General features: G+C 42.5%; 2 protein-coding genes across 2 annotated transcripts; both read right to left on the bottom strand.

Moving 5' to 3' along the window:
• Positions 1-769: 769 nt before the first annotated feature.
• LOC118649260 (zinc finger protein 84-like) lies at positions 770-11,148 on the bottom strand. The gene is made up of 6 exons (XM_036296152.1): positions 10,997-11,148; positions 10,323-10,442; positions 5,236-5,408; positions 3,962-4,088; positions 3,596-3,691; positions 770-3,062 (listed from the first exon to the last, which is right to left on the bottom strand). The coding sequence occupies exons 3-6, from the start codon at positions 5,248-5,250 to the stop codon at positions 1,309-1,311; spliced, it is 1,992 nt and encodes a 663-aa protein (XP_036152045.1). The 5' UTR covers positions 5,251-5,408; positions 10,323-10,442; positions 10,997-11,148; the 3' UTR covers positions 770-1,308.
• Positions 11,149-17,567: 6,419 nt separating this feature from the next.
• On the bottom strand, positions 17,568-23,438 carry LOC118649146 (zinc finger protein 649-like). The gene is given in 6 exon segments (XM_036295944.1): positions 17,568-19,249; positions 19,252-19,791; positions 19,794-19,949; positions 21,353-21,448; positions 21,702-21,842; positions 23,243-23,438. Coding segments are annotated over 6 exon segments (1,755 nt in total). The 3' UTR covers positions 17,568-18,623.
• Between the last annotated feature and the right edge of the window lie 1,800 nt (positions 23,439-25,238).

Here is a 25,238-nt window from a genome sequence, read left to right as displayed (position 1 = left end):
AATTTATATGATGTACAAAAATTTACAATGTTGGCATTTTTTTGGTGGATACTACACATACAAACTTTAACAAGAATTTTGTGGTACACAACTTGTGAAATTTGGAAATCAGTATATATATGTTGTACAAAAATACTCAGAAATAAAGCAAATACATACATTGATGAGTTTTCTTAATTTACTGCTTTGACTATCCAATATATCCGAACATAAAGTGTTATTTTGCATGCTAGAGTTATCTGATCTTTATAACTGACTACTTTGTAGTACATTTTCTATACAGGATCAGAACTTCTATTATAAAGTTGTTTACATAAACAATCTTTCCAACCATTATTATACTATATTAACTCTCCTTAATATTATCTGATGCACAATAAGTTTGGATTAAATGCCAGAGGCATCTCTTATTACAGTCTTCAGTCATCTGCATTCTTTGGTATGAAAATTCATTTGTTTGGAAGATATTCCAGGATTCACAACATTGATTTTTTCCTGTAAAAACTGAAAATTGTATGATGACCTATCAAAATCTTTTGTGCACTCAAAAAGTTTTCATTTCTGTGTGGTGTATAATGGGATTTTTCTTAAGAAATTATTTTAGCCCTAGCCAGTTTGGCTCAGTGGATAGAGCATCAGCCTGCAGACCAAAGGGTCCCAAGTTCAATTCCAGTTAAGGGCACGTACCTTGGTTGCAGCCTCCTCCCCGGCCTGGGCCCTGGTCAGGGCTCATGCAGGGGGCAACCAATCGATGTTTCTTTCACATCGATGTCTCTGTCCCTCTCTCTTCCACTCTCCCTAAAAATCAATGGAAAAATTTCCTCAGGTGAGGATTAACCAAAAAAAAAAAAAAGATTTTGACTTTTCAATTCATGCATACATATTGCCTTTCTCTAATGAAATATGAGGCTAAGTTGGTGGCAAATAATTTTCCTATATTCACTGCATTTAAAAGATTTCTCTCTCTGAAACTTGCAGAGGTCAAAAGTAATAGAAAAATATTCCTTCACCATATTTGTAGTGTATCTCTGTGATTTTTTTATATTCAGTGAGATCTGACATCTTACTAACATCTTCCAGCCCTTAATGTGTTTCATAGATTTTTTTTTCTGTATGAATTTCATGTGAAGTGAGAAAGAACTTGACAAAGTATTCCCACACTCATTACATTGATAAGGTTTTTGTCCTGCATGACCTCTCTGATGGACACTGCTGTATGATTTCACAAAAAAGGGCTTTCTCACACTGAGTATACTGATATGGTTTTTCTCCTGTGTGACATCTCTGATGCCTAATGAGCTGTAACTTCTAGCTGAAGGTCTCACTAGATGGAACGCATCCATAGTATTTCTCACCACTATGGCATCGTTGATGGATAATAAGATGGCTTTTTTGGCGGAAAGCTTTTCCACATTCACTACATCCATGGGGCCTCTCTCCTGTATGAATCAGCTGATGTGTACTGAGCATTGCCATACTGCTAAAGGCTTTTCGACACTCAAGGCAGACAAAGGGTTTCTCCCTTGTATGTGTTCTCTGATGTACAATGAGCACTGACTTTCGTACAAAAGCTTTTCCACATTCACTGCATTCATAGGGTTTCTCTCCTGTATGATTTCTCTGATGGACAATGAGATGTGACTTGTATATAAAAGCTTTTCTACATTCAGTGCATTCATAAGGCCTTTCTCCTGTATGAATTCTCTGATGTGCTATGAAGGATGACTTATAACTAAAGGCTTTTCTACATTCCCTGCACGCAAAAGGCTTCTCTCCTGTATGAATTCTTTGATGAACAATAAGCTGTGAGTTGTCTATAAAAGCTTTCCCACATTCACTGCATTCATAGGGTTTCTCTCCCGTATGAGTTCTCTGATGGACAATGAGATGTGACCTGTCTATAAAGGCTTTTTTACATTCAGTACATTCATAAGGCTTATCTCCTGTATGAATTCTGTGATGTGTTATGAGGGATGACTTTTTATTAAAGGCTTTCCCACATTCCCTGCATTCATAAGGCTTCTCACCTGTATGAGTTCTTTGATGAACAATAAGATGTGAGTTGTCTATAAAAGCTTTTCCACATTCACTGCATTCATATGGCTTCTCTCCTGTATGGATTCTCTGATGTCTTATGAGGTGTGACTTTTTGTTAAAAGATTTCCCACATTCCTTACATTCATAAGGTTTTCTTCCGGTATGATTTCTCTCATGTACAATGAGCTGTGATGCATATACAAAAGCTTTTCCACATTCACAGCATGCGTAACGTTTCTCTCCTGTGTGCGTTCTCTGATGTGTCAGGAGGTGTGAGTTTTTAGTGAAGGCTTTTCCACATTTCCTGCATTCATAGGATTTTTCTGTATGAATTCTCTGGTGAACAACAAGCTGAGACTTACTACAGAATGCCTTTCCACATTCTTTACACTCATAGGGCTTATCTCCTGTATGAGTTCGTTGATGGATAATCAGGTTTGACTTCTGCATAAAACCTTTCCCACAATCACTACACTCAAAAGGTTTCTCTCCTGTGTGTGTTCTGCAATGTAACCTGAGCTTAGTCTTCTCGCTGTAAGCTTTTCCACATTCCTTGCATTCGTAGGGTTTCTCTCCCGTGTGAGTTCTCTGGTGTATTATGAGCTTTGACTTATACCTGAAAGACTTTGGACATTCGCTGCATTCATAATGTTTCCCCTCTGTGTGAATTCTGCGATGTCTTTTAGGATTTGTCACCAGACTGAAAACCTTCACATGTAAATTTGGTTCATAGTGCTGGGGATGAATGTGAGAGGTTTCACGTAGAGTATGGAAAAATGATTTCCCAGAACCATTTAACTTATCAGAGTTCATGTCTGCATAGTTTTTACTCTGAAAATTTGAATCTGAATTTTGTTCCAAAGTTATTTCTCTTGAGATACATTTATAGGATTTTTCTTTAAATGGAACAAAGTTTTGGCTAAGAGAAAGTATTTTGCCCAATGCATAATTTTCATGATCTTTCTCCACAGGTTCATCCTTCTCAGTGTCTTCCTGATACCGATCATCAACTTGCCACATTACTTCTAGGGGGGGGAAAAAAAACAATGAATTCTACCATTATCATAACATGGAGGGTGATGAAATCTCAAGTCACTAGTCAAAGAGAATGAAGAAGTCTATATAGCAGGTGCACAATATAAGTCTGAGGCATTCAATAAAAGAACCGGTAATACATAATGCACTGGAAACATGGGTGTCATCAAACTTGGCAACAATCTAGGAATATGTGAAAGCGTCATATGAGTTATATGAATATAGATAAGAGGTGGAGGAGGCTGGTTGTGCCTACTAAGCTTCAGTAGAAAAACAACTAAGCAAATAAGAAAAGACCAGATGAAATAGGCAAAGATCTGACCCAGGGTAGATAAAAGAGGTGCACCTCCTAGGTGGCTAGAAAAATAGTCATATATGGAAGGGTGGTAAGAGAAGCAGGGAAAATTCATATAAAATACCTTTTTTTACTCTAACCTCTAAAGGTTCAGAGACTCTGAGAAAAAAATTATTAAAATAACAAGGATCCCACGCAATAACCAACTATTACTTTGATTTCACTTACCTGGATTAAAATGACTTGGAAATTCTCTCTCTACTATTCCTCGTTCTTCTCCTTTTTCCAAGTAGACCATTGCTTCTGGCTTGGTAGCTTGACAACCTACCAAGTAACCACAGAGAGCTGAGGAAAAGTCCTGTTTCAGAGAGTGTATAGTTTAAATCTCAGCAAAACAGAAACTTTTCGTTTGGAAATAAAAGTAAGTACTGTCATTCTCTGGTCATAAAGAAAATAAGTTCTAATTTAAAATAAGTCCTATATAAGTCCAAGTTCAAAATCACTGAGAATAGGAGTATCCATACATTGTAGCAATGGAGAAAAGACAGGCAATTCATGGGCCTTTGCTGAGATGTTTAGGAAAGTTGTCTTTACCCAATGACATTAGGTTGCTATGATTTTCTAACATCACATCCCGGTAGAGATTCTTCTGAGCAGTGTCTAGCAGCTGCCACTCTTCCCAGGTGAAATATACAGCCACATCACTGAACGACAATATGCCCTGTTATAACACAATCCTTTTTAGTCTGGAGTTAATATAAAAAAATATATAAAATAATTATAGGATATTCTGATTATTTATACTATGCAAACTCATAAATATTCCTAATTTTGATTTACACTTTTGAGCTGAATTAATTAAAAACTGTCCTCCCTTTGTGCATTTTTCATTCACTTCTTTATTCATTCACCCGACAAAAAAGGTTAAAACTTTGAATTACATAAAAATCATCTGCAACCACGTTAGGAGCACTGAATATTACCTATTATGTGTTTTACAATAAAAACTGGAAATGAAGCAAGGCCCTCTGTCATACAACTTCTAATCTATTTGTGTTCAAGGAACTGCAAATAGGTCAGTGAGACAGGAGAAGAAGCTGATGAGAACAGATGGCTAGGTAACTAGCAGAAACTGGTCTTGGAGCAAGTGTACGTATTTCCCACAGACACTGGTAGTCACCGCAGTGCTGTTCATATGCAAAAGTATGCTATGCTCAGAACTGCCTGTTAGAAATTGATTGTGCTACATATTAAATCATATTTGCAAGCAAATAGAGTTCTTACTATGTGCTGTGCATCATTCTAAACATTTTACAAATATTAACACAATGATCTGTATAACAGGCCTTATGTAAGCTCTATTATTATCTATATTTTATAGGTAAGAAGCTTTTACAGTTTTCAAGCTGTGCCTTTTATATCTCCTACATTTCCTTAGGAAGATAACAGGGCCTACATTCCAGATAAGAAAAATGGAAGAGGAAGACCCATCAAAGACATTGCTTCACACAATGTCAGGAAATATTTACTGATCTCAAGGAATACATGTGCTTCCTCCATATCTACAAAGTAAATCTTATAACATGTTTTTATTCTCTTATGAAGGTTTCCAGTATTACCACAGGCAAATCTGCAACTCAGTTCTGGATCCTACTGCTGATGTGGCAATGTTCTAATTATTAGCACTTTGCAAGATTCACAGATAAATCTTCCTTCCTGATGGCTACTCTGAATCATTTATCCTGTTTCCCAATCCACGCACACGTCTCCCAGCCACAACGTGTGTATATATGTTGTTCTCTTTGATTGTACACATTTTTATAAACTTCCAGAAATCTAGATAACAAAGTGGGAAATAACAAGCTCACCTGGGACTTAGTCATTTCAACAGCTTGCAGGAAGTGGCCACCACTTTCAGTATCTTCCCTGAAATCCTGATACTGGTGTCTCCTCAAGGGTAGCCTCTGCAGGGAGTAATTTCTGGACTTGAGATCTACCTTTTTTCATTTACAGAAGCTGCCTCATTCTAGGAAGCCAGCATCTATGGAGTCAAGGAAAGATTTGTGTGGCGTGAAAATGATAATAAAAGCAAGTTCCTAAAAAAGCAAGGAACTATTTTAAAGGATGTTTTCTCACTTAGCCCTCACAATAACCCTATAAGATACAGACTATAATTATTCCACTTCAGAGAAAACCAAGAAAGAAAAGGTCAAGCACCTAGCTAAAAGCCACACAACCAGTAACTCATGGAGCAAGGATAAAACACAAACCCTCATTATCAATAAATCCTCTGATGCCAGGGTGAATTGCAAGAATCATCCTTGATCTTAACCAACTTTTTAAAATTAGGGAAAATATCTGGAACAACTATTTTCAGACATAGAAATCAGAGAAGAGGAGAAACAAACAAACCCTCTTTGTATGCTGGAGAGACTTTCCAGGCCGTAACACGGGGAGCAAGAACCCCCCAAAAGTCTGGCAGTCTTGTTGAGTTAATGACACAGAATTCAAAGTCTGAGGAAGCAAAGATGGTAAGTTTGCAGGCAGAACATCAGGGTAAAGGGAGAGAGAGGGAGGGAGGGAGAGAAAAAAAAAAGGAGAAACCATATATACTGATATACAGAAAGCATTATATAATGCACAGCTGACTTCATTTCAGGAATGTAAGGATAGTGTAATAAGAACCATCTCAGTAGATGAAGGAAGGGGGGAGGGAGAGAGAGAAAACTGAAAACTCATTCTTTAGGTGTGCAGGTGGTTCCCCTATGTCTCTGGCTAACTACTAATGAACTGTGAAGAAACTACCAAGGCCCTAGCCGGTTTGGCTCAGTGGATAGAGCACTGGCCTTCAGACTACAGGGTCCTGGGTTCAATTCTGGTCAAGGGCATGTAGCTTGGTTGCAGGCTTCTCCCCAGCCTGGGCCCTGGTCCGGGCTCGTGTAGGAGGCAACCAATCAATGTGTTTCTCTCACATTGATGTTTCTCTCTGTCGTTCCCTCTCTCTTCCACTCTCCCTAAAAATCAGTGGACAAATATCCTTGGGTGAGGATGAACAAAACAAAAACAACAAAAAAGAAACTACCAAGACGCCGAAACCGGTTTGGCTCAGTGGATAGAGCGTCGGCCTTCGGACTGAGAGGTCCCAGGTTCGATTCCGGTCGAGGGCATGTACCTGGGTTTCGGGCATATCCCCAGTGGGAGATGTGCAGGAGGCAGCTGATCGATGATTCTCTCTCATCGATGTTTCTAACTCTCTATCTCTCTCCCTTCCTCTCTGTAAAAAATCAATAAAATATATTTAAAAGAAAGAAAGAAACTACCAAGACCATTGAAGAGAAGGCATAACAATTCCTAGAGCTCACACAAGATCAGAAATAGTCTGTGTTTTCACTAGCCAGGGTGAAATGACCTTCTAATACATGGAGGGTAGGGTGGGGCGGGGGTTGAGGAGATTGCCTCAGTAGCAGGGGCAAAGTAACCCTACACAAAAGACTGTTTTGGCCCCACCTAACAAAGCTAAAAGAACGCCTCCAGCCGAAACCGGTTTGGCTCAGTGGATAGAGCGTCGGCCTGCGGACTGAAGGGTCCCAGGTTCGATTCCGGACAAGGGCATGTGCCTGGGTTGCAGGCATATCCCCAGTGGGAGATGTGCGGGAGGCAGCTGATCGATGTTTCTCTCTCATTGATGTTTCTAACTCTCTATCTCTCTCCCTTCCTCTCTGTAAAAAATCAATAAAATATATTTAAAAAAAAAAAAGAACGCCTCCAAAGAATCCAACTGAGCTGCAATATTATCAGGAGCACTGATCTTGCTCCTTTACGTCTGTCATCAGTATGGCTGAAAGAAACTCATAAAAATTCAAAAAAGAATCAAACTGTTTCGAAGTAACTTAACTATGACCCAGAGCAAACATCAAAAGTAGTTAAAAGGCCCTAACCGGTTTGGCTCGGTGGATAGAGCATCGGCCTGCGGACTGAAAGGTCCCAGGTTCGATTACAGTCAAGGGCATGTACCTTGGTTGCGGGCACATCCCCAGTAGGAGGTGTGCAGGAGGCAGCTGATCGATGTTTCTCTCTCATCGATGTTTCTAACTCTCTATCCCAATCCCTTCCTCTCTGTAAAAAATCAATAAAATATATTTTTTTAAAAAGCAACCGATGAATGCATAAATAAGTGGAACAAATCTGCCTCTGTCTCCTTCCCTTAGTTTCTCTAAAAATATCAATAAGAAAATAAGATTTTTTTAAAAAATTACCAGACATGCAAAGAAGCAAAAGAACTTAAGAGAACAGACCTAAATTTAAGTACAATATGAGAGAAAAATGTATAGGCCAATCTCATTTATGAACTTGGCTATAAAAACCCTAAATAGCCGAAACCGGTTTGGCTCAGTGGATAGAGCATCGGCCTGCGGACTGAAGGGTCCCAGGTTCGATTCCGGTCGGGGGCATGTGCCTGGGTTGCGGGCATATCCCCAGTGGGAGATGTGCAGGAGGCGGCTGATCGATGTTTCTCTCTCATCGATGTTTCTAGCTCTCTCTCTCCCTTCCTCTCTGTAAAAAATCAATAAAATATATTAAAAAAAAAAACCCTAAATGAAATATTAGGAAACCATATCCACTGATATATAGAAAGCATTATACAATGCACAGCTGACTTCATTTCAGGAATGTAAGGATAGTGTAATAAGAACCATCTCAGTAGATGAAGAAAAGACAGGTAATAAAATAGCATACCCACTCACAATTTTTAAAAATCTTACTCAACTAGAAATAGACAAGAACTTTGTTAATTTGATAAACAGTATCTACAAAAATTCCATACCATTACTTTAAGCTTAGGGACATGACAATGATAACCACTCTGAAAATCTTTACCCAAAAATGTACCATGTGCTCACTTTGGCAGCACACATACAAAAATGTACCACAAATCAAACCCTGACCAGTAAAATGGGAAAAATTAATTGAAGAAATGAAAACTGCAAAAGAACAAACAAAACTGCCATTATGGAATTGCTTTAAGATCAACACAAATATTCACTGAAATGTCATGGTCAAACAAAAAAGTATTTAAAAGAAAAAAACGCATTATTTACAATAACCAAAAAACCTATTAGGTACCGGGAGGGAAAAATGTACAAAATGACAGTTTTCTTGTAGCAAAAGGATACAGATCCTAACCACTCTAACTGAGAGACACAAACAGAGTGAGGTTTGAAAGGATCCCAAACCAGAAGCTTCCACTGTCCTTCCTCCTTGGAGCCAGGACACATGACTCATCCAGCATATCTGTGTGTAACTGTATGCAGGCTATTCCCAACCAAAGAAGCTCACATTTCAAATGTCTATGGTATTTATTAGTTTCATTAAATAAACATGATTAAATAATGACTGCCATGTGACTCCAGCCATCCTATTCTCCTGGAGGTTGGACTGATACTACCTGGCTCAAAACCCCAAATCTCTAATCACCGTGATTGGTGTTTGGGGCATAAACAGCCCCATCTAAACTATATCTATGCACCCACCAGGTGTCACCTCAGCACAAACTATCAGGTCCCATGAATACAGACACTCCTATCAGGACATTCCAACAATTTAGAGGCCACCTCTCAAGAACTGGGGACAAAGGCCAGCCAATTGTTAAATACAAAATAAGTAACAAAAGACTACTACTCCAGGTCCGGGCCAGGAAGCTCAGTTGGTTGGAGCATCATCCCAATATGCCAAGATTCCAGGTTCAGTCCTTGGTAAGGGCACAGACAAGAATCAACCAATGAATGCATAAATAAGTGGAACAACAAATCGATGTTTCTCTCTCAAATCAATCAAAAAAAATTTTTTTAAATACTACTATTCCAAATACGTTACTGTTTCTATAAATCAGTAAAGAGCCAGGCTGGTGTAGAACAGTGGTTGAGCGTTGACCCAGGAACCAAGAGGTCACCAGTTCAATTCTCAGTCAGGCCACATGCTCGGGTTGTGGGCTCCATCCCCAGTAGTGGGTGTGTGAAGGGAGCAGACGGATCTCATTGATGTTTCTCTCTCTCTAGCCCTCTACCTTTCTCTCTCTCTAAAAGTCAATAAAAACATTTTAAAAATCAGTAAAGAAAAAACAAGCATCTCAAGTTTAAAATAGGCCAATGAACATGTAAAAAAATGATCAACCATGTTAGTAATGAGAGCAGTGCATATAGAGGCCACAATGAGGCACCTTTTATACCCAAAAGATGGTCAACAAGCCAAAATTAAATAAACATGATTAAATAATGCTATCATCTTAGTGCTATCATCTTAGAAAATAAACAGAAGGATGGTATACCCACTCTCAGTAAACATACAGAAAAACCTGGTATATTGTATGTGGAAGCATTACATAATAGAATGTTATTGGGTAAGTTTGATAAAACTAAATCAGAAGCCTTTGAAATATACATTTAATGTGACCTACTTTTATAAATTATTAAAAAAAATATATCCAGCTCTGGCCAGTGTTGCTCAGTTGTTTGGCGTTCCATCCCCTGCAACAGAAGGTTGCCAGTTCAATTCCTGGTCAGGGCATATACCTACGTTTCAGATTCGATCCAGGTGCAGGAGGCAACTAATTGATAAATCTCTCTGACATGGATGTTTCTCTCTCCCTTCCTCCCTTTCTAAAACCAATTTTTAAAAATCCGTAATACATAATTCAGTTTGAAAACACATTTCAGAACATTACAGACAGCTTAAAGTCAGTAAGTTGAAGGTGATTCTTATTCTCTGCTTTTTATTGATGGCAAGCATCTAATGATAATGTGATAAAAAGGAGCGATCTCCATTTAATTTCAAACATAAACTCACGTAGAGACTATGTAGAATACGTATTACAAAAAGTTAATACAACTGTTATAAATAGAAAAACTCCCACTAAAAAGGTATATACTTGAATAGCTACTTTTTGTCAAGTACCTACCTGTATTAAGAGACTTACTATTGTGCGCCACAAATTCGTATGTTGCAACACTAATCCTCAATGTGATGTTATTTGGAAATGGGCCCTTTGTGAGGTCATGGAGGTGGGGCTCCTGAGGACCTGTCAAGTGGATAGGATTTAAGTGGGAAAATGACGTCTTAGAAGTTACCCAGTCACACAAACAAGCAGCAGAATTGGCATAAAACCAAGAACTAACGTCCTTTCAAGATGTGTACACCGACTGACACGGACGCAAAAGTGTTTACAGCACGATTTTAATGCATGGATCTAAATGGCAGGTATAAAGGTGGTCATTTTGCTTTTCTTCTGACTTTCCTGTATGCTTGACATTTTTCGGACTAAAACGTTGGGGAACAACACCCCGAAGTTTAGGACACACCCAAATGTGTGTCCACCTGAAACCTCCTGACGTCTCATCCCCACCGACCGCTCCCGAGGGTCCCTACCGGCTCCACCCCGCACGTGGCGACGCGCCCACTCACGGCTCCCCCGGCACCGACTTCCACGAGGACCACGGCCCCCCGGATGCTGCAACTCCGGCCACGAGAACCCCAGGCAGCTGGCCCCCAATCCCTGTCCTCATCCCCCACACCCCGCGGTCAGGGACCATCCGGACCTCCCTCTCCACGACCCGCCGCAGACCCGTCACTCACTCTCTCTGCAACCCGCTCCGCTGAACGCTGAAGCCGGGCAGGCCTCCCACCTTGAGACGTACGACGCCGCCTGACAGACACCTCTGGCCCCGCCCCCAATAACCGCCACAAAGCACGTCTGACGTCACGGAATTCCCAAGGCGCGGAATCGTTCCAGACGCCGCCTGCAGAAATCGAACGCGACCTCGAGGGAGAATTGTGACCTTACCTGGGGGACGCGCCGCTTCCGCTTCCCCTCCCCTGTTGGCTGGTACTAGTTTCGCGCTATGACGCTGCCTCCATAACACCCTGGAAGTGAGCGATCTACCTACAAACGCCGATTCTGGTCCCGGTGGAAAAAAACCTTCTGGGCAATATGACCGCACACAGTCCCGTACCCTGCGCTGAGAGCGGCCATCTTCGACTGGGCGCCGCCATTTTGGAGTAAGCTCCGTACGGAGAGGGCCATTCCAGCGGCTGTTAGCCTCGGCGCGCATGCTCAGTAGCCTGTCACTGGCCGCCGAAGTCTTCCGAACAGACCCGAGAGCTAAGCCAATCACAGGCGGGGCCTCCGCAGAAAAGGGCCGCGCCCACGTCGCCGCGCAGCCACTTTGGAAAACGCAGGGCGACGGGGCCATATCGGAGACATTCCGGTCGGTACAGTAAGAACCCGCTGGGAGCAAAGAATTGGGGAACGTTTATGGAACAGATACCGGTAACTCCAGTGGTTTTCAACCTTCTGGCCCTTTAAATACAGTTCCTCATGTTGTGACCCAACCATAAGATTATTTTCGTTGCTACTTCATAACTGTCATGTTGCTACTGTTATGAATCATCATGTAAATATCTGATATGCAGGATGGTCTTAGGCGACCCCTGTGAAAGGATCGTTCAACCGCCAAAGGGGTCGCGACCCACAGGTTGAGAACCGCTGCAACGTGTTGGGGAAAAAATGGGGATGAGGAGACTAGAACTGGGTGCGGAGCAGAGGTGGCAGGAGGAGAGCGTCTGTTCCTGCGCTTTGTGATGAGAGACAGGGAGGGTGTAAGGAACCGGGGCAAAAATAATGGCAACCACAATGCACGACGAGAAAATATTACTTGCGTCTTGTGTTGCAAGATAAACTGAGATACGTTAAAAAAAGAAAAAAAAAAAAAAAAAGCTCCTGTGTATCCTGAATAGGCACAACCAAGTCTCCGAAAGTCAGTCTCAGAGGATTTACAGGGAAAGGCGGTTCCGAAAAGAGCCTGAAGGTTGGGAAGTTGGAACTCAGTGCAACAGGACTAGTCATGGAAATATTTGCTCCAATATTCCCAATGCTGATAGGGACTCTCAGGCCCTCAGAACTCCCCTTCTGAGAACAAATACTACCTTTCTGGGGAGGGGACCCCACACCCGTGAGCTTAAAGTTACTCAGAGCAGTCATCCGGTCACGCTTCTCTCTCTGCTCATACAGCCATGCAGAAGGGTTCATTATTTTTTTAAATATATTTTATTGTCTTTTTACAGAGAGCTAGACACATCAACCAGCTGCCTCCTGCACACCTACTGGGGATGTGCTCGAAACCAAGGTACATGCCCTTGACTGGAAGCGAAGCTGGGACCCTTCAGTCCGCAGGCCGACCCTCTATCCGCTGAGCCAAACCGGTTAGGGCAATGGTTCATTATTTACTATTTCCCAAATCCTTTGGTGTACACATTCAGGACATAGTCTCCAGGGTAAAAAAAGTGTCTTAAAATTAAACATCTACTATATGCCGGATCATGTTGTCAGTCCTCAGATATATGAAGATAAATTGACCTGGATCTTTGTTCCTAAGGGCTCAGAGCCTGGTGTGGGAGACACATATGTAAAATCTAATACGGATAAAATACAAGTCATGCCATGATGAGGGATATACATGGTATGGTGGAAACATATGTTTGGGATTCCAGCACTTAGTCATTCAGTAGTGATATATGTAAATTTTCATTTTTATTGCAAGTTATTACATTGTTCTTCTAAATGATGGGGTTAATATGTATACCATAAGGAATGATACAACCATCTATAGAGAAAAAAGTTATTCTATATTCTCTACTTCTCATTTCTAGTCTTACTCCTCTCTTCCCTGGGATAACCATGCATCTCAGGTGTGCAGTCATCCACAATATCCTTCCTGTGCTTACAAAATGTGTGCGTGTTAGTGATCAGTAATAAATATGGATTGTTTTGGCAATGAATAATAGATACAAGATTAAGCATGGTGCTTATGTTTAGAAATTCTTCCTTATCAAACAGGTCAAGAATAAAATCATACTGGAAACATGGCATTAGGAAAATTATATACATGGCCATGTGAGATATATACCAGGAATGCAAGGACAGAAATTTTATTAAGAAATGCCACCATATGCCCTGACCGGTTTGGCTCAGTGGATAGAGCGTCAGCCTGTGGACTGAAGGGTCCCAGGTTCGATTCCAGTCAAAGGCATGTACCTTGGCTGCGGGCACACTCCCAGTATGGAAGGTGCAGGAGGCAGCTGATCCATGTTTCTCATCGATGTTTCTAACTCCCTCTCCCTCTCCCTTCCTCTCTGTAAAAAAGTCAATAAAATATTTTTTTTTTAAAAGAAATGTCACCATAGATGTCTTGATATTATGAAATTCACTTGATATATCTAAAAAGAAAATTCATATAACTATCTCCATTGATGCTATAAAAGCCTTTGAGAAAAAAATCAACAGTATGATTTTTAAAAAATCACTCAAGGACATAGGAATTCATGGATACTTCCTTAGTATAATTATATATTTACATACCAGCACTTTCGCTTAAGGGGAAACATCGTAGGAACAAAGCAAGGAGGACAATTATTTCCATTAATAATTAATATTGAACTATGAGTCCATGTAATTATAGCATAGAAATTTATAAAGTAAAAATATATTTGCAGGTGATATAATATGGCAAGAAACCCTAGAGGGACAATGTTAAAACCAACTCAAATAATTTAGGTGAGAAAAAACTGAAAACGACCCATGTCACCCCATTTCCCGACGGAAACGCTGACCAGGGCGCAGCGCAAACTGCCCAGCTGCTCCGGCCGGGTCCCCTCGGAATGGGCAGGGATGGTGCCGGGCGTTACACCTTGGAGCCCGAGGCCCGAGAGGAGCTCAGTGGACGCGGTCATCTTAGAGTCGGTGCCACGGAAGGGAACCCGAGCAGTTGGAGGGGCGCCGGCTGTTCCCCCCGAGAATTCCGGATGGAGGGCGCTTCGTGGAGGAAGCGGCATTGGAGGCCCGTCTAGCGGTTAGAGACGGGCGAAGACGGCATGGATCCGGGAGCGGGTAGATGGCGGCGTTAGGAAGCTCTTGTTATGATTGGGGTGGAGGACTGTTGTTCGGGGGTCGGCAAAAGGGGTAGAGCCATCGGAGAGGCTGGGCTCCCCGGCGAGAGGGGGCGGAGTGAAGCTGGCACTGCCCTTCCCAGCGGCACGGGTTCTAGGACGGACGGACCCGCGTGGAGGTGAGCGCGGCTGCCGGGGCGGGGGAGAGCTTGCTGCTGGGGTAGTAAATCAGAGACATCTTCCTGTTGGGGGTGGAAAGCATGTCTCCCTGTTTGAGGTTCTTTTCTTCTTTTTTTCATCCTCGCCTGAGATTTTTTTCCATTGCGTTTTCAAAAAGAGGGAGGGAGGGAGGGGGAGAGAGAGAGATCATGTGGGACACGTGGACCGGTGATCGGTTGTCCCCCCCGCCCCCCCCCCCCGCACGCGCCCCGAGGAGGGGGAGGGAGGGGCAGCCTTCGGTTGGTTCTCCAGTGGATGCGGCGCTCTAACCACTGAACACACCGGCCAGGGTTCCCTGTTTGAGTCACAGGGTGTGCACACACCCCCTGCAGGCCATCCCAACTCCAATTTCAGTTAAGGTTTCCGGTTATTTTCACACCCGTGTCCCATCATTTTATTTTGGAAGCACATAACCTCCAGTTTCACAGGCTCAGGTTCATAGCTGCAGAAGCATTGTGCCTCAGAGTAAACTGTACCCCTTAGGTCTCACTCAGATCTGATTTGGATCAGAATTTGGACTGCAGACTTTTGAGCTAATGCTGTCATAGGTCAAGACTTTGGGACTGATAGGATGGAACGCATGTAGTTTGAATACAAGAAAGACATGAATGGGGGTGTATGAATTGTTATAGACTGAATGTTTGTATCCCCTCAAACTAATATGTTGTCCTAATACGCACCGTGGCTATATTTGAAGATGGGGCCCCTATGAAAGTTAAATGGCATTATGAAAATGGGGCTTTGATCCAGTAAGTTTAATGTCCATATGAGAGACACCAGAAAACTATCTCTTTCTCAGTGCAAATTAAGGAAAGGCCATAGGACAACACGGTGAGAAGGCTATTGATGTTCTTGGTGAACGGAGACGCGGAGATGAATCGGTCGACAGGATACGGAGAAGCAGAGGGCTACCGCTCGCTCAGGCGAATAGCCAAGACCCCCTGATGCCTTCTGGCTTTTATTGTAGTGAGCACAGCAAACAACAATGGAGTACAGCAAGTGACAATGATTAACAAACATGCTTTATGAAATCATCAAAGCTAAGTTATACATTACACTATTAATTTCCTATGTTATACAAAGACTATTTCTACCTGCAGCAGTGCACCCTCCCCTGAACTTTCCCTGACCTCATGGACTATTTATCACGTCAAGGAAAGTTCTGCCTCGGAACAATAAGTCTCGCTTGCAAGACTTTGTTCTGACGCGGCCTGCTTGCAGGCTCACGCCTTCTCCCGGCAGAACGTCCTCTTCTAGTTAACTTCTTTCCACTTGACCACTACAAAGGCAGCTGTCTGCAAGCCAGGAGGATCCTCACCAGGAGCTAAATCTGCTGGAACCTTGATTTTGGACTTCTAGCCTCCAGAACTGTGAGAAAATAATTCTGTTATTTAAACTATCCCCTCTGTGGTAGGTGTTATGGCAGCCAGATAGAGAAGTGAATTACATTGCTTAGAAAATTAGCCCTAGCCGGTTTGGCTCAGTGGATAGAGTATCATCAGTCCTGGTTCGATTCTGGTCATAATGGTCACCTAGGCTTTATATATACAGATAGTAATCAATCCTCTACTTTGTTAATCCAATGGAATAGTTTTATAACAGTTTACACAGTTATAATAATGTCATTGTTTGCTCATTGGAGTTTTAGGTCAGTTTTTTTGGTTAATTATATATTTTCCTGCTTTTATGAATGCCAGACAATATAGAGATTTAAGTATATAGAAGTTAACAAAAGTTCCTTACCTTTGTAAAGTTTACGGTCTATAACTTATACTCAAGACCTTATGCTTGAGCATAAATTTAGGAAGTTATTTGTTGTAATATGGTTTGTATTGAAACTGATAAAGTGAATAATATTTATGCATGACCTAAGATCTTTATATATTCCATATCTAAATCTTTAAGAGAACAATTGAGATGCTCTGTACAAGTTATTCTAATGGTTTTTACATCATGAATTGATTTTTAAAAATCACCCATTTACACCTTAGCCGGTTTGGCTCAATGGACAGAGCATTGGCCTGTGTACTGAAGGGGTCCCAGGTTCGAGTCTGATCAGGGGTACATGCCCGGGTTGTGGGCTTGATCCCCAGGCGGGGGCATGCAGGAGGCAGCCAATCAATGATTCCCTCTCATCATTGATGTTTCTATCTCTCTCTCCCTCTCCCTTCCTCTCTGAAATAAAAAAAAAAAAACACCTATTTACAATGCCATTAGTATCCTTCATCTACTGACAGGCCTCCCCTCTAGCTTCTTTTTTGGTGCATGGAACGACACCCAACCAATTGAGCCACACCAGCCGGGACACTCCAGCTTCTTCTTAAGAGACCTTGCTCTGAACCTTATGGTACATCAGTTGTATGCCAGCCTCTACTGACATCCCTGCTGACAGACCTGTAATTATACAGATCAGATTCTGAGAATATCTGTCAGATTGGTCAAAAGCCTGTTTTATTCCAGTCTAGAACTAGATTCAGCTCACTCATCTAGAGCTCCTTCGTCTACTCCTGACCCAATCCAGTCTCCAGTCTGACATACCACACCAAGGTTAATTCTCCGATGAAGATCTTTTGTCTTCCTCATATGACACCAGGATGTATAAGACTCTGGTCCCTCTGAGTTGAGGAAATGGAAGCAGATGTGAGGTAGAATGTTGGGGTGATTCCATCAGAGGCAGAGAAGAGGTTAGACAAGAAACTGCCTCCACAAGGAAGACTGCAGCTGGATAATTATCCAGGAATTGAGAACCTTATATTTGCAGGATTCTGAGTAGTAATTTGAATAATTAGGGAAGGGGGAGAGCTAGGATACAGTCAAGTAGACTTATCTAAAATTCTGTATTATAATTGCCTTATCATTATCTTTTTGTTTTCCAAAAATTACCAAGAGCTGTGTTGGAATATATTTTGCTATTTATAAGTTTAAATAAATAATTGTCCTTTGGCTTTCAGTTCATTTTGCAAACCTGATTTCTCTACCATTCAAGTCTAGAAAATTCTTAAAATTTTATTTGTGGTGATACTTGGTCTTATTTATAAATTGACAGTAAACTCATCTAAAGACATTAAGTTACATTTATGAATTTAATCGTTTATTTTCTGAAGGACTTTAGTTGTCTGAAATATTTAAATAAAGCCAAAGAAATGCAATAGCTAATCATCAAATAATGGGTGTTTATTGAAAATAATTTTTGTAAAGGAAAAGAATCTACAAATGGAGAAGTGAATATGTGATGATGTTAACCAATGATGTGGGGTAGAGACTATCTCCTTTAAGTTATAGAATCATTTAACATAGTAACTAGGAATATGGTTCAAGGTATCCTGTCCAAAAATATTCATCAGGTGTATTATGTAATATATGATGAACTTGAACTTCAAATATTCTTCATTTTCACAGGCCTTCTTTGATTTACAAGGACTTCAATATTTTTTTAAAGGTGTTCCACATTTAGTGTGTTCACGGCATTTTATTTCTACATGATTTTACCTGCTAACAGATGAGGCAGAATGTCCTGCTGAAAACCCCGTACGTTCACTGCCTTCCAACAGACTCTCTCCAGAATATGCCGACACCTATGGAGGGCAAGAACATTTGCTCTATCACATTTCTACCCACTATGAGCTCACTGATGATCTATGGTGATCACTGGTGATAGATAAGGTCTATCTTCCTAAAAACAGCTTTCCTACCCTCTGCATTCACAGGCTTTCTATTGACCCATAATCATATAATCAGCTAGATATTATTGCTCAAGGATTTCCAAATTGAATGTACCAGTTTTTTCCTATGTGTTTTTTGTGACATAAGATATAACTGACCATAGAAGGCATAACCACATTCACTTCATTTATAACATTCGTCTCCTGTATGAACTCTCTGTTATCTGCTGAGGGTGCATGTCCGGCAGTTGGCTCTTCCACAGTGACCCCATTTCTATCTACTAGGAGCCCCCTGATGTTTAATGATGTGTGAGGAGTCACAGTCACCGAATTAACAAGCTTTTCCTTCTGCAGGAGTTCACTCGTATCTAATAAGCTGTGACTACTTATGGGAAGATATTCCACCTTCACTGAATCTTTTTTTTTTATTTATTTATTTATTTATTTATTTTTTTTTTTTTCACTGAATCTTTATGTTTCTCTCTTACACATGTCCTCTTACATTTCACCAGGCATGACATGTGGGTAAAAGCTTTCCCACACTCATCGTATCCATAGGGTCTCTCTCCTATATGAGTTCTCTGATGGACAATGAGCACTGTCTTTGTGGTGAAGGCTTTCCCACACTCACTGCACCTACAGGGTTTTTCTCCTGTGTGAATTCTCTGATGTTTGATGAGTCCTGATTTCTGCGAACAGGACTTTCCACATTGGGTACATACAAAGGGAGTCTTGCCTGTATGAAACCGCTGATGTGCAATGAGACATGCCTTCTGGCTGAAGGCCTTCCCGCATTCAGTGCAGCCATAGGGTTTCTCTTCGGTGTGAGTCCACTGATGGATAATAAGATCGCCCTTCTGAACGAAACCTTTCCCACAGTCACTGCATAGATACGGTTTCTCTCGTGTGTGAGCTTTCTGATGTGGAATGAGCTGTGGCTTTCTGGAGAAACCTTTCCCACATTCACTGCATTCATAGGGTTTTTCTCCTCTTTCGTTTCTCTGATGTATGTTGAGATCTGCCTTCCTGCAAAAGGCTTGGCCACATTCAAAACATTCATAGGTTTCTCTCCTGTGTGTCTTCTCTGGTGTTTAGTTAGCCTGAACTTTCTGGGGAATGCTTCCCCACACATCCTGCACACGTGGGGTTTATTTCCCGTTTGGCTCTTTTGATGTTCAGTAAGTTGAAATCTCCTGAGAAAGGCTTTCCCACACTCGCTGCATGCATGAGGTTTGCACGCATGAGGTTTCTCTCCACTGTGAGCGTGCTGATGTTCAGTGAGCTTGAACTTCTTGGAAAAGGTTTTCCCACAGACACCGCATCCATGGGGTTTCTTTCCTGTATGAATTCTCTTATGTTCCATGAGCTGAGGCTTCTTGAGGATGGCTTTCCCACTTTCAGTACATTCATAGGCATTCTCTATTCTGTGTGTTTCCTGAATTTTAAGAGATTGTGACTTAGTCCTGATGGGCTTGCTACTTTTGTGGAATTTCATTTCAGTATGAGTTTGCTCATGATTTGCATGGAGAAAGGATCTTCCATCTCCATTAAACTCAGCAGCCTCCCTTATGTCACAGCTTCTACTCTGGTAGATTAAATCTAAGATTTCAAAGTTTTCCCATCTAAATCAAACATATCGTTTGGCCTTAAAGGAAAATGACTTTTGCTCTGCAGAACAATACTTCCAAATGCATGCTGTTCCATTGCCTTCAGCATATTTTAGTTTTGCAAGTGCCACTGCAGATGATCAACTTCCTCAATTTCTAGGAAAGAAGAGAACGATGAATGCTTCCATGAACACCATATGGAATAAAGCTTCTTCAAAAACACCTTAGGAGGGCTGACGCTTTAGTAGAAGACGTATGATATTAATATAGAAGTTCTAAGTATAAATGTGCCTAATCTTTTTTTTTTTAACTTTCAGTTAAATATACATAAGATAGACCTCACTGGTTTGGCTCAGTGGATAGAGCATCGGTCTGCAGATTGAAGGGTCCCAGGTTTGATTCTGGTCAAGGGCACATGCTTGGGCTGTGGGCTCGATCCCCAGTGGGGGGTGTGTAGGAGGCAGCCGATCAATGATTCTCTCTCATCATTGATGTTTTCTATCTCTCTCTCCCTTTCCCTTTCTCTCTGAAATCAATAAAAATATATTTAATAATATATCTTCTATATATATAAAAGCCCAGCGACCGAATGGCGGGATTACTGGTCACTATGACATGCACTGCGGCAGCCAACCAGCCTGATACAGGCCCTGATAGGCCTCCCCCTGGCTGGCCCCGCCCTCGATTGCCTCCTCCCACCCCCCGATCGGGGGCAGGCCGGCCAGCCAACTGCTCGTGGCTGGCCAACCTCCCAGAGTCCCTCCCCTGGGCCAGACCTCCCCCCGCAATAGGCCTTGATCTCTGGCCAGACCGAGGGACCCCACCAATGCATGAATTCGTGCACTGGGCTTCTAGTGTATACGTAAGATAAAATAGACCATTTTAACCATCTGAAAGTGTACAGTGCAATGGCATTATGTACATTCACTTTTTTTTTAAATTTGTACATTCACTTTGTTGTGCAACCAGTGCCACCATCCATCTCTGGAACGAGTTCACCCTCTCCAACTGAAAACTTCTGTACCAAGCCCTAGCTGGTTTGGCTCAATGGATACAGTGTCAGCCTGAGGACTGAAAGGTCCTGGTTTCAATTCCAGTCATGGGGAGGGGAGGTGACATCTAAGAAGAAATAAATAAGGATAAGTTCCAAGAGATAAAGGGGTAAGTTTTCCTCTAGATTCCTACGTAGAAGAGCTCTTGAGAGGGGACAGGGACACACACTAGTTGTTTCTATAGCCTCAGACACCCTCACCACTGTGACACCTTCTCTAAATGCCTAGGCCAGTGGTTCTCAACCTTCCAAATGCTGCGACCCTTTAATACAGTTCCTCATGTTGTGGTGACCCCCCATTTCATTGTTACAAATTGAACATAATTAAAGCATAGTGATTAATCACAAAAACAATATGTAATCATATATGTGTTTTCTGATGGTCTTAGGCGACCCCTGTGAAAGGGTCGTTTGACCCCCAAAGGGGTCGTGACCCACAGGTTGAGAACCGCTGGACTAGACAGTGATTTCCGCAGCCTTTCCCTCTTGCTGGTTCTCTTTCACTCACCTGGGTGGGTTCGACTGTGGATTTCATCTTCTAATGACCACAGCGTTTCTCCTTATTCCAATCTGGAGAGAGCGTCTGGTTTGTTGACTTGATAACCTAGTCATGGGAAATGATGGAAGACTTAGGCCCCTCAGATTGCATTAGGAATCTGTGATGCTAGGAGAATGGTACATTTAGGGACTGCACAATTTGCATGTTTGCAAATTAAAGGCTTCCCTCTAAGATGAAGAGAAATTATACCTTCTCGTCTGGGTCCAGGGAGGGGACTAAGTATCACAGCCCAGAGCTTTCAGAAGATGAGAAAGGCCACTGACTGGGCGTTCAGAGTGACACAGGGAGCTGTCCTCGCCCACTGACACCAGGTGCCTGTAGTTCTCCATCATCACTTCCCTGTACAGGTCCTTCTGCTCAGAGTCCAGGAGCTGCCACTCTTCCCAGGTTAAGTCCACGGCCACATCCTCCAGTATCAGCAATTCCTGTAATAACAGTCCTGTTAATATGAGTGTTTATTTATTGAAAGGGAAGGTATGAGATAATAGAAAATATATATATTGGTCTCTGCCCCTGGTATCTGACACAGGGCTCCAAAATCCTTATCACGTAAGTTCGTATGTGATAAGAACAACATGAGTGTCTGTTCTAATGAGGCAACTCTGAATGGGCTCCTGGTTAGGGGCTGGTCACCAAAAAGACCGAGATGTGATCAGACGCCTGGAATCTTTAGACCCACACCCCATTCTCCTGAGAAGGGAGAAGTGCATGGAGAAGCCTCCACAAAAATCCCAAAAATTTAGGTTGGAAAGCTTCCAGGTTGTTGAAACAGTGAAAATACACACACACACACACACACACACACACACACACACACACATACACATATATGTATGTATTGATTTCAGAGAGGAAGGGAGAGAGAAAGATTGAAACATCTATAATGAGAATCATTGATGGGCTGCCTCCTGCACGCCCCACACTGGGGATCAAGCCCGCAACCCTGGCATGTGCCCTGACCCGGAATGGAACCATGACCTTCTGGTTCTTAAGTCGACACTCAACCACTGAGCCACGCCTACTGAGCTCGATGTTTCTCTCTCACATCGATGTTTCTTTCTGTCTCTCTCTCTCAAAATCAATGAAAACATATCTTCCGGTGAGGACTAAAAAAAACCCCCACTGAACTGCTTACCAAGGTGGTCACTGACCTCCCCCCATTAGCAAACCCTCACAATCACTGACTTAAATTCCAACGATTCCCCAGTCCCTGACCTTCCTCCAGGGATGCTCCAGTCCCCAAGGCCGTCCTAAGAACTGATCTTCAGACATTCTCAGACACTGACAGACCAACTCCTGACTTCCTTCATGGTCACCCGAATCAGTGACCACCTGACATTCGCCCCCAGTCAATGAACTTCCGCCCACACCCACGTGTCTCCCGGTCACTAACCCAACCCCTAGGTCATGCTAATCACTAGCCTCCCAGATTTCCCAGTCACTGACCTCCCCCAACAAAGGCTAACCGGAGCCACTCCAATCCGTGACCATCCCCGGGCCCGCACCATTTCTCACCACCCGGCCCCTCAATCATGGAATGCAACCCCCGCCCTACAATGGCTTGCTCCTCTCAAGAGCTCCCCACAGGCCTCCCCTACCACAAACCCCAAATCTCCACACAAACCCTAAACACCAAACTGAGACACACACACACACACACACACACACACACACACACACACACACACACACACACACACACACACACCACCCCCACCCCGCTTAACAGGTCCTTCCCGCACCAGCTGGGTGGGAAGGGCCATGGTCCCTCACCCGCCTCACACTCACCTCACTGGTCAGGTTTAACTTCTGTGACACCAGAGTCTGCAGGCTGCCAACCACCCCCTGGGCGACCTTCCAACACGAAGATTCCGCTCCGCTTTAAGGGCTTTGAGACGAAGACGCTATGACGAAGTATGGCGGCGCCCCTTAGGGAATTTTTGTGAGAGCCGCCATCACGGAAGACCTGCCGTACAACCGCCTTTCCTGCACCACGTGCCCGCGGAACGTCCCTCGCAAGCGTCATGACGTCCATCGTTACGTCACAAGGGGTGACGCACCCTTTCCAACCCGTCTCCGCGGAACCGCGTCCCGTCACTTCTCCGCGAGGCGCGGGAGGATAAACATGGCCGCCTCGGCTCTCTGCTGGTTCGTACCGAGGCTCCCCCACCCCCCGCTTCCCACGCATACACTTTGCAGTGGGCGCAGCCATCTTGGAAAAGGTCACGTGTCCGTACAGGACAGGGCGGCGCCCTTTGGGGAGCTGGGAGCCGGTAGAGCCACTGGCAGGGATGCTTTTGGAGAACAGAATGGGGTTTGGAAAAGCCAAGGCGGTGGTAGGAAGGCGGGGCGCCTCCTGTGGGCACAGAGGAGACAAACTTAGTTGAATGAAAGTGTCTTCTTCAGCCGGAATTGGTGGTGAAGGTTAGGTGACGCCTCTGGGCAGAAGGTGAGAGAGCTAGGGGGGGATCAGAGGTAGGAGGGCGGCTGAAGGTCTGTGACGTGGGGAAAGTAGACGACCAGAAATATTTTTGGTAGAAGTTTCTGTGCAGTCTTTATCTCAAATCTTTTCACATATAGTTCCTAGTGAATAAATTATTAACATCGGAATTAAGTAAAAGAGAATGAAAAATTCCAGATTGTTGTCCAAAAATGTTCCAGTCCTGAACACACTTTACCGACTGCTATCCGTCCTCCCTCAAGAACTCCTATTTAAAGCTAATGGCTAATTTTTATTTAGTATACTAATATACATATTTTTGAACAGGGAACTATTTTATTAATACTCTGAAAGCTATAGATTGTGGACATACATCTCACTCTCACTTCACATGTAAAAAAAAAAAAAAAAAAAAAAGACAAGCCAAATCTATCAGAATGCCTATTTTCTCACCACCTTATCAATCCTTTAAGCTTTGCCATCTTAAAGGTGAGTTAAAATCTTAGTTTTATTTCTTACTTTATAAATTGTTTATTATTTCCCCCTTTTCTATTTTAGCTTGGCTATCATTTTCTAGCTCCATTCGCCCCACCTTTAAGTAACTACTAATCTACTTTCTGTCTCTATAAATTGACTTATCTGGACATTTTTTTAAGTGCAGTCATACAATATGCAGTGTTTGTGACTGACTTCTTTCACCACCATAAAGTTTGAAGGTTTATCCATGTTACAGCATGTTTCTGGACTTCGTTTTTACACCTGAATAATATTCCATTGTATGGATATGGCACATTTATTTTTTTTTACATCATTTCGTGGCTATTTGAGTTGTTTCTATTTTGGGGCTATTTTAATTAATGCTTCTATAAACATGTACACATTTTTGTGTGCACATATGTTTTCATTTCTCATGGATGTAAACCTAGGAGTGAACTTGCTGGATCACAGAATAGTAAATGTGTTTAGCTGTTTGAGGAACTGCCAGACTGTATTCCAAAGAGCTGCATAATGAGAACTAAATGAGAACTGTTTTTCTACCTTATAATATTTCTGACACCAAATGCATGGATTTTTTTTTTCCCACACCAAGCAACTATTTATCTGTGATAACAAGTGTGTGTCCAATTCAATTCAATTCTGACAATGCCTTCCTTGAGTCAGGTTAAGGGCCCAATCCTACAATATTGCTACCCACCCCCACTTCTGATGCCAATTGCCAGGTGGGGCCTACTGTATTTCTGATGGATTGGCTATAAGTCAGGGACTTACATGACCTCCTCCTCAGTTTGGTATGGTAATTTGCTAAAATGGCTCACAGAACGTGGGAAAAGTTTACTTATTGTATTACCACAATTTTAAAAAAATCAGATGTAGTGTTTACATTATGATGGCTAT

Source organism: Myotis myotis, unplaced genomic scaffold, assembly GCF_014108235.1.
Source record: "Myotis myotis isolate mMyoMyo1 unplaced genomic scaffold, mMyoMyo1.p scaffold_m19_p_28, whole genome shotgun sequence".
NCBI lineage: Eukaryota > Metazoa > Chordata > Mammalia > Chiroptera > Vespertilionidae > Myotis > Myotis myotis.
Note: the sequence above shows the minus strand (reverse complement) of the source record. Positions and strands in the feature narration are given on the sequence as shown.

Bases quoted from the DNA above. Each gene is read 5' to 3' on its own strand.
- LOC118649260 (XM_036296152.1), bottom strand. The intron at 3,692-3,961 runs GTAAAGACAACT...GTTACTTGGTAG, and splicing joins TAGCAACCTAATGTCATTGG to GTTGTCAAGCTACCAAGCCA. The intron at 3,063-3,595 runs GTAAGTGAAATC...TCCCCCCCCTAG, and splicing joins TCCAAGTCATTTTAATCCAG to AAGTAATGTGGCAAGTTGAT.